Here is a 10,143-nt window from a genome sequence, read left to right on the forward strand (position 1 = left end):
TATGTTGAGTGTACTATACTGACTGTTCGTCTATCTCCGTATGTTAAGTGTACTGGATCCCGTATGTTGAGTGTGCTATACTGACTGTTCGTCTATCCCCGTATGTTAAGTGTACTGACTGTTCATGGATCCCGTATGTTGAGTGTACTATACTGACTGTTCGTCTATCCCCGTATGTTAAGTGTACTGACCATCTGTGCATCCCCGTATGTTAAGTGTACTGACTGTTCATGGATCCCCATATATTGGGTTGTCTGAAAGTCATGAGTATTTTTCTACGTTTTTCTATGCAAAAATGCATCGTGGCTTTTCCAATAACTCAGTAGATTCAAGGCTATAAAACCTCAGGGCTATTACAGTCTAGAATACAGCGTTAAGATTAGCCTGGCATTGAGAAAAGTTCAGCCTTACCTTTATTAATACGAGTATTTTATGCTGCGTGGCTTGTTTTTAGGAGAGAGTCTTCTGGCCAGTGGCTCGTGGCATCTGTCCACACTGTACCTGGATGGGGAGATGTGGGTGGTCGCCCTCGTTCTTCCTTACCTAGCCTTGTCCTGGGCGGGACCCAGTGTGGCTCTGCCTTCTCCTCTCCAAGAGGGAAGACTGGCCTGAGTGCTTTCCCGCAGCCGGTGAAGCTGTGTGCTTCTGAGTGTGCTCTAAAGCGTTGGTGTGAAAAAGCGCACCATTCCTACACTCATCCTTTCTTACATGGGCTACAGACATAGGGCAGATTCTACGTGAGGCGTGATACCACCTGTGCCCGTGCTTTCGTTTGCTGGCCTTTCTGTTTCAGCTGGGACTTGGAAAGGACTTTAGACCCACCACCTGCTCACTCTCGGAATGTCTGCTGGCATCTGCAGGCGTCATGGTTACAGTCGGACACTCGTGTCAGGAGGACCTTCATGCTCTGTCCAGAGTCTTCATGTGTGAGCGCGGCACAGCCACACGGAAGTGCTGCTGAGTTCTGGTTTCCTTTCATCAGAGGTCTCTAGGACTAAAAAAACTATTAACATGTTAAACATTTTTAAATTTAATTTAATTTAATTTTATTTTTGGGCAATAGGGTACATATGCTTGCTCGCGAGAGATAGACAGAGAGAGGGAAAGTGAGGAAACATGCCCCAGTGGGGACAGCCACACCACAGTCCTTTCTCCTCTATTCTCCTCTCTTGATTTTGGGCACACACATGCACCTGGCATGATTGCCCAGCTGCCGAGTCTTGAACTACGTTTGGCCGTATGGGAGTTCTTAACCGCCATGGACTAGTCTGCTCTTGAACGTGGAGGTTTTTTTTTTTTTTTTTTTTTTAGAGGTTTTTTGCTGTAGGGGACGTGCACTCGCCTGGCGGAGAGACAGAAAGTGAGAAATCACCCCCTGGGGGATGGCCACGCAGCAATCCCTTCTCCTCCATTCTCCTCTCTGGATCTTGGGCACACACGCACATGTGCCCGGCGTGAGTTTAAGCTACCAGGTCCGGGACTCGAACCGCGGTCGACTACGTGAGAGTCCAGCGACATAGCCATTACGCTAACCACTGGTCCCAACGTGGAGGTTTTGAAGGTGGTTGTCCTACTTACTACCTTTACTTTATAAGTCATGTGAGTTCTTTGTAGCCTCAGGTTGAGCTTATACTAAATGAGCTTAAATCTGCTTTTCTTCCCCAACAGGGTGAATCATCTCATTTTAGTGGAGCCTTGGGGTTTTCCTGAGCGACCAGACCTTGCTGATCAAGACAGACCAATTCCAGTTTGGATCAGAGCCTTGGGGGCAGCACTGACTCCCTTTAACCCACTAGCTGGCCTCAGGATTGCGGGGCCCTTCGGTGAGTAGATGTTTGTAGATGAGCAGCAGAGGCGTATGTCAGGATCGTTGTTAGACAGAATCTTAAAAATAAACAGGGACCAGCAGATGGCATAATGGTTATGTTGCTTGACTCCCACGGAGTTGACCGTGGTATGAGTCCCAGACCTGGCGGCTGAAAAAAACGGCAGACGTGTGTGCATACGTGCCCAAAATCCAAGAGGAGAAGAGAATGTGGTTATTACTCCAGGGGGTGATTTCTCGCTTTCTATCTCTGTCTCTATGTATGGCAAGTGCACACGTCCCATACCAAAAATTTCTCTTAAATAAATAGATACACAAACAAATAAAAAACACCTGAACCCTTACCATTTCGCTTCCTCCTCTAATTAAAGTGCCAAGCCACACACACAAATGCATGAAACCAGGCTCTTCTCAAGGGGCTTCTCTATGTATGAGTAATTAGCAAAGCAGAGAAGGAGGGAAATGCTGCAGATGAGGTTAGTCACTATTTTTCTTTCTTTTTTTTGAAAGGTTTTTGCTATAGGGTGTGTGCGCTCGCCAGAAAGACGGAGAGAGACAGAAAGTGAGAAATCACCCCCAGGAAGATGACCATGCCGCAATCCCTTCTCCTCCATTCTCCTCTCAGGATCTTGGGCATGCACGCACACGTGCCCGGTGTGAGTTTAAGCCACCAGGTTAGGGACTCGAACCATGGTCGATTACGTGGGAGTTCAGTGACATAGCCATTACGCCATCTGCTGGTCCCAAGGTTAGTCACTCTTGAACATTTTGAAAAAAGTTAAGAGTCTGGATTGCACAGTGGTTAAGGCAGCAGGATTTCACATGGCCAGTTGTATGGTTCAAGTCCCAGACCTGGCAGCTTGAAAAAACATGTCAGGCATGTATGTGTACCCAGAATCCTGAGAGGAGAATGGATTGCCCCAGGGGTAACTTCTCACCTTTTCTCTCTCCCTCTCTCTCTCTCTTTTTTGCTGGCGATCACATTCAAAAAAAGAAAAAAAAAAAAAGTTAGGCAAGCAGAATACCCTTAGCAAGTGTACCTGCTAGCTCGGCACGTGAGAAGCGTGACACGTTGACCTGATGGTGTGTGTCAGAGATTTGGCCAGTTGAGAACACCTAGCTGGTAGATCACAGAGCCTGGTTTGGGCTCCTGTGGGGGTAACAGGGACTCCCACACAGAGTCCTCCCTTTGTCCGTAATGTTTGGGGTGTTCTGTGAAGTCACCCTTTCCCACAAATGTTTTGAAGCCACATACTATATCTGTCCAGCCATATTTTTTAGGTACCAATGTTTGGTGTCATATTTAGGGTTACTTGACCCTCAACTCCTATCGCAGGCCTGTTGCCAGGAGACAGTGACGGGGAGGGAGGACGCACAGGAGAGGCCCTGGAGAGCTGTGCCCTCTGTCTCCCAACAGTGCTTGCATCGTGGGGCCGGGGGGGATGTAGAGCCTCCCCTGATCATGGAGTTCAGGGGGTTAACTCCATCAGAGGTGGGAAGGCAGGGCTAGCCAATGAGTCCGGTCCGGATGGATCAGTGGGTAGTTGGAGCAGAGAGCGAGTCTGCCGGGGTGCCGTGCCCAGAATGAGAGAGGGCGACTCGAAGATAGCTCGTGCTGCTCACACTCTGCCTCTGGGCCTTGCCCTGCCTCCCCGGGGTGGGTGACCTGCAGGGGGCGGTGACCTGCAGGGGGCGTGCTGGTGTCCCAGGCTGAGACAGTCTGCACTCCCGCAAAAGCTCACTTCACTTAGGTGCCGATGCATGACACCTGCAGAGGAAATGCATGTTCATGAGTTAGTTTTATGCATGGGCTGCTCTACTTGCCTGCTGTGTTTAAAGAACACGCCTTGGGAAACTCCTTCCATGCTCTCGAGTTCCCGGAGCACACCAGGAGTCGGTCCGCAGCCCTCCTCGGTTCTTGCTTTCCTCTTTCCTCGGGGACTCGGGAGCAGCTCGCAGGACCTGCAGTGTCTGTGTGACACATGCGTAAGTGTGCGCGTGACACTGGCTCTGCAGGCACTAACGCCTTCTAGACCACACGGCCTGTAAATTCATGTAGTTTCAAACACACTTGCTTCTCTGCTTCATTTAATAGGTCTAAGTCTAGTGCAGCGTCTAAGGCCCGATTTCAAACGGAAGTACTCGTCCATGTTTGAGGACGACACCGTGACAGAGTACATCTACCACTGCAACGTCCAGACTCCCAGGTAAGGGCCGCGGCTCCGGGGTTACTGCCCTTGTGCCTTAGACTTTGCTGATTCGAAAATGTGTAAGTTATGCAGAAGATTTTGTCAGTAGTTAAATGATTAAGTTTCGATCAATACTATCTAATACTTCTATGAATAATTACTAGTTATTCATAGAGTACCTGGGTTCTGAAGGGGAATTAAAAAGTAAGCCTTACTCTGTTCTGCTAAAGTGCTGTGGTAAGTTGAGGAACTCCCCGTCGGGAGCGCCTCTAGGAGGGGGTCTCTGTGAGTGTTTTCAGGTTCACTGACGACTGTGCCCCTTCTACCCGGCAAGTCTTGTATCTGTGAGTTGCCGGGGAGATAGCTGCAGTGGGTGAGGAGCAAGCAAGGGTGGGGTGGCGGAGGGGACGGTTCTGCAGGTAGTGTTACAGCCTCAGGAGAGTGAGCGTGCAGAGGAGCCAGAGGGCCAAACATTCTTAAAAACCATGACTTAGGGTGCCGGGTGCAAGATTCCAGTGGGGAAAACAGCCTGAAGATAGTGGGGAGCGTGGCAGAGGCCGAGTGGCAAAACTGTGGCATTGCTGGGAGCGCCAGGACGGGTGTGAGGACGAGGGCTGCGCTTCTCCAGCTGGTTTGAAGTGTGACTCCAAGCCCAGTCCCTTCTCTAGACGGGATTTGCTATAGGGCACATGTACTTTTCGGAGCTGGAGAGAGACACACAAAGTGAGAAATCGCCCCCCAGGGGGATGGCCATGCTGTGGTCCCTTCTCCTTCATTCTCCTCTCAGGATTTTGGGCACGCATGCACACGCACCGAGCGTGAGTTTTAAGTTGCCAGGTCCAGGACTTGAACCACAGTCAGCCACGTGGGAATCCAGTGACATAACCATTACACCATCTGCTGGTCCCCAGAGCCCAGTTTGTAAGGTCGTGGTTCGACAGTCTGGGCTGCCTCTTAAATCCTTTGGGTAAATCTGGTGTAGGTGGGCCTCAATCCACACTTTACAGCACAGAAGTTGTACCTCCTCCTTTCTAACCCAGACTTGGGTGAAGGGCCGAGAGGCTTGAGGCAAACACAACTTCCCTACCTTTTCCCCCCTCCACTTTTGACAGAAAATGTGTGCATCTGCTTTGTTAAAGATTGAGGTCATGAGAGCTATGACAGGTGCAGTCACCTCGGTCTCACTGGAAAGTGCAGCAGAGGCTGCAGGTTGACATCCTCACGAGATGAAATGCAGGCTTTGTAACCTGCCTGCCACTCAGCCTGGTGGATCTGATCAACGTACTTTTGTTCCCGCAGTTTCTAGGGGCCAGACCCTGGAACCTCAGCCATTCTCCTGCACGGTCTCAGGCTCACTGTCTGCTTCCTCCCCTTTCACAATGAGGTGCGCCCATGTGCTAGCTTGTTGCCTTTCTTGTGGTGAAACCTGGCTTCTCCATGAAAGGCAGGCCGGAGCTCTGCCTTGTGCAAGAATAGCAGAGTTACAGCAAGAGCGACCTGCCTGAGCCCGGCGGTGGTGTGACACCGGGACATCAGAGACTGATGCACGAGACGGTTCAGGTTGGGGTCCGGAGGCCTCCCTGAGTACTCCAGGTGCCAAGCCAGGGGTCTGCAACAGGCCAAAGTTGGCACCTACATGAGGACGATAGCACCAAGACCTGTGGGGGGCGCTGTCTGTCTTACTTAAGGAATAAATATATAAATTAAACTTCTAAAAAGTGACCTATCCTGGACGTTTACAAGAACACATAACCTCCATTTCTTCTTAATTTGATATTTTTGCCATTGCAGGTTAAAAGCTAGTATCATGAGTCTGTGGGAAATCTTGTGTTCTACATCAGTTTGGCATAAGTCAGAGTGAAAAAAATTTTTTTAACTATCCTCAAAGAAATATAATGGTAGAGAAATAGGGTTACATATTTTGGTTTGGAACACAAACCAAAATATATTTTTAATCAACCAGAATGTATAACAGCCTTGTTTACCTAACTGATATCTTCTGTGAGATTTGTCCCTCAGCCTATGCAGTATATTTTGTTTTTAGGACTTTTTTTTTTTTTTTTGTCATCGGGCATGGATGCTTACTGGAGAGAGACAGAGAGACAGAAGGAAAGTAAGAAATCACCCCCACAGAGGATGGCCATGCCACAATCCCTTCTCCTCCATTCTCCTGTTGGGACTTTGGGTGTGCATGTGTACCCAGCATGATTTTCCAGCCACCAGGTCCAGGACTTGAACCATGGTCAGTCAGCCATATGGGGTCCAGCACTTTAACTACCACGCCACCTACTGGCCCCATAAATGATTTTCTGTTTAACCGCTCAGGTCTTTGTTAAATTCTGGGGAAGCTTAACAAGAGTACATTTCGATAGAGCTGAAAGCGTCATGCCTTCTTAGCCCCAAAGTCACATAAGTGATTCTCTTTTCCGTTGCAGTGGTGAGACGGCATTCAAGAACATGACTATCCCTTATGGGTGGGCGAAGCGGCCCATGCTCCAGCGGATTGGGAAAATGCACCCTGACATTCCGGTTTCGGTGATCTTTGGCGCCCGGTCCTGCATCGATGGCAACTCTGGCACCAGCATCCAGTCCTTGCGGCCACACTCCTACGTGAGGACGATAGTAAGTGTGGGCAGCTGGTTCTCAGGCGTGGCAGCCCCCTTAAACGAGGTCTCGGTCACCCCGAGACTGCACAGCTGAGCTCTCCAGGACAGGGTTCCACACGTACCAGTCTTCGTGTCCACACAGTGAGCCACCGTCCTCGGGCCTCGGGTCCTGGGGCCACACCATCGTGGCATTAGGAGTGACGGAAGGAGCGACTGGTCTAGGACTCGGCAGCTCACCTCGAGGGCAGCGCGTCCTCGCCGTGCTCAGCGTCTGTCGCTCTCCTCAGCCAATGTGGGGGCCGATGTGCGTATGAGAAGTCTCTGAAGGGAGCCAGTCAGTGGGCAGCCCTGTACAACGTGGTCCCATGTGGGATTGTCCTTGGATCAAGTCCAGAGACTCCTGAGTCACTGGCCCAGACTTGTGTACCTACCACCCAGGGCTGGCTAAGTGTGTGTGGGGGGACCACAGTGTCAAACCCTATTGAGGGTGCTCGCTTGTTCTCTCCCCTCTTGCCTGCTCAGGGAAGAGAGTCATTAGATGTTCCTGTTTGTACTCTGATCTTTTTGATGAAAATGCTTACTAGTTAGCACAGGTCACTTGCTTCTCCTCTCGTCCTGCGTTTTGCTCGGCTCAGGCGCCGCTCACGGTCTGGTGAGACAGCACCATCTTACCGCGTGATCTCACGCACTGACGTCGCTCTTGTCCTTACCCAGGCCATTCTTGGAGCAGGGCATTACGTGTACGCAGATCAGCCGGAGGAGTTCAACCAGAAAGTGAAGGAGATCTGTGACACAGTGGACTGAACACACCGAGGCCCCGCGGGACACCTGCTGGCCAAGACCACTCGGCAGGAGCCCACAGTCCGCAGCGAAGCGTGAAGGAGACAGCGCGGAGCCAGCAGCCTCCTCGGCTGCTCGTTAACAGTTTTCTTTAGAAGCCACTTGCACGTTGAAACCAGGTAGTGCCTTCTAGAAGGACGGTTTTCCTTTCCTCTACACAGCACTGGGAGTCACCAGTCTCCAGCTAACAGCTTTAAATAAAAGGTTTTTTGTCCCTTCAGTGTACTGAAATACACTTTTTCAACGGAAATGTTTTTCATTTTTATCTAACTTTGCTGGTCGAGTACTTTTTGTATCGCAGTGTGTATTGCCAACGTGAAGAGCAATTCTTGGGCCTGTTACGTCACATACTCTAAGGTGGCCCTCACTGCCTGTGCCTGCATGTGTTCCCCACATCTGAGAACTGATAGCGTTAACCCAAATGCAGCTTGCCTTACATAAACATTGTCAGTTATTTTATGAAACGACAAGACAGGGTTTTGGTTAAAAGAGTGGGAGTTGATCACTAGCATTGATTTTTCTGGCTTTCCTCTGTTTTATACTCAAAGCTGCTATGCCATGCCCAGCAGCTTAGACCTGACCCATCCAGACACAGTCTGCAGCAGCACAGCTCCTGGGAGCCCTGTGTGACGCGGCCCCAGGAAGCCCGGCCTCTGTGTGTAAGGGCTTCAGTGTTGGAAAGCCGCACCTACCGATGGACCAGAAGAGTCGCGACGTGTTCTATGCACAGATGACTCATGACTTTTCCCATGACCCAGTCAAAGCCCGTCTCCTCACCCCCTGCCCCTTTTCCGTGAACCGAGATGTGGCAGGCAGTAACAGGTGCCCACACTTACGGGGCTGTTATGTGTGACTGCTGCCTTCCAGGAGGTCAGGTCTTATCACGTGCTCATTAAGACTTGACTCCTGTAGATCGGTGCTAAAACTGGGATTTATTTTTACTAGAATATAAAAATGGGTAGTGCTATTACATCTCATGGCACCAGAAATGAACCAGCACCGAGGTGGTTTTTACTAAGAGTGCTGTGTTGATGAGCTCCTTCACAAACTTGAAGTTGTATTAGAAAAATTCTGTAAACGTGATTGAACTATTCAACAGTAACTACCATTAAGGGTAGCATTTTCTTGTGGTTATAAAATGGTAGAAACTTTTTTGAAACTGGGAAAAAGTTCCACGAGGTACCTGGCGGCTGAGAACCACCCCCCCACCCCCCACTCACCAGGAAGGCATCTTTACCTTATGTTTTGCACACTTTGCTTGTCTAGGAGAGGGTGGTTATATAAATAAAAACAGTGAATTACAGCAAATAAGGGCTTAATAGTTTTTGCATTTTAAAATGGTTAATTAGGAAATTTGTAATTGTTAGAAAATTAGGGTTGTATCATTGTTGGTTAATTACCAGAAAGACTGAATGTTCTATTTTCAACATTTTTTCCCCTACACAAGAATAGGGACGTTAGACTGACCCACGGCACAGCGGCTCCACGAACAGCGTGTCCCACTGTCAGATTAAGGAGGTCAGGGCAGGAAGGCAGCGTGAGTACCCAGCTGTGTTGTCTCATCTCTACCTGATAAAGTAGCCTTGCCTTTCAGTTAGCATCTCAGACGGTCAGGTTGTAGGCCTGTACGTGCTACAAATAACGCGGGTCATATTTCCATGTTTGTGTTTGACGTAACCTCTGGTCTGCCTAATTATCCCTTGTTTGGCCTGTTTCCAGTTGTACGGGAGGGTTCTTACTGGGGAACTTGGTCCCAGACCTTGGAAGGAGGTGATCTGGTTTACTTAGTGAGCGTGGAGTTTCTGACCACAGATGTGTTAAGTGATTCAAGAAAAAGTGTTCAGATACCAAGCGAAACTCATTTTCCTACCAACTGAATTGCTTTATTTGAAAAATGTTGTCTTAGTCTTTTTGAAAGTGAAATCGGGGGCCAGCCCGTGGTGTGGTGGTCAAGGTGGCTGGATCCCACACGGCCAGCTATATGGTTTGAGTCCCGAACCTTGTGAGAAACACAGCAGATACTTGTGCATGCATGGCCCTGACCCCCAAAACAGAGAGAGGTGGAGGAGAAGGGAACTGCGATGTGGCCATTCCCCAAGGTGGGGGTATCCTTTCTCAATTTCTCGCTCTTTCTCTCTTTCCAGCCAAGTGCACATACCCTGTAGGGAATTTATTTTTAAAAGTAAAATTTTATCTCAGGGTATAGTATATATGACTTTATGAAGATTAAGCTGGCAGAGGTCATAATCCTAACAGACCTAAAAATACAGTGGGTGCTAAGTGTTTTCTTAAAAGATCTCTTACAGTATTTGGTCTTTTCTAAGTTATGCGCGATGTGCTTTATTTTACAGAATAAACTTTACTGTGACTGTTGCAACATGCACCCGTATGGTTTCTTGAGTCGTTGGTATGAAGCAGTCTGTTCGTAAGAGCTCTCACAGATGCGAGCCCTGGGAGTGCCATGAATACCTGCGTCGTTCCAAGGGAAGGCCACTCTGTGGGTGTGTGGCCACCCTACACGGCTTTCCCGTGTCTGCATAAACTTGGGATCCTCAGGCATTTGTTATGTTTAGTAAGAACCTTGGGAAATACAGAACTGAGTCTGGTTTGTAGGTGAGGAGAACACTGAACGGCCTTCCTGGCAGTCCTGCTCTGCATGTGTGTGTGTGTGTGGGGGGGGGGG

General features: G+C 49.3%; 1 protein-coding gene across 2 annotated transcripts in view; it reads left to right on the forward strand.

Moving 5' to 3' along the window:
- Positions 1 to 8,680, forward strand: part of ABHD5 (abhydrolase domain containing 5, lysophosphatidic acid acyltransferase) — a gene marked incomplete at its 5' end in the record, with an annotated part of 18,812 nt that extends 10,132 nt beyond the window's left edge. The window contains 4 exon segments of one of the 2 annotated variants that reach the window (XM_014584701.1): positions 1,669 to 1,823; positions 3,921 to 4,032; positions 6,450 to 6,636; positions 7,335 to 8,680. In XM_014584701.1, coding sequence (XP_014440187.1) covers positions 1,669 to 1,823; positions 3,921 to 4,032; positions 6,450 to 6,636; positions 7,335 to 7,424 — 544 coding nt within the window. 2 annotated transcript variants of the gene reach the window in all.
- Positions 8,681 to 10,143: the final 1,463 nt, after the last annotated feature.

The sequence above is a fragment of the Tupaia chinensis genome, unplaced genomic scaffold, assembly GCF_000334495.1.
Source record: "Tupaia chinensis unplaced genomic scaffold, TupChi_1.0 Scaffold147500_1, whole genome shotgun sequence".
In the NCBI taxonomy this organism is placed as follows: Eukaryota; Metazoa; Chordata; class Mammalia; order Scandentia; family Tupaiidae; genus Tupaia; species Tupaia belangeri.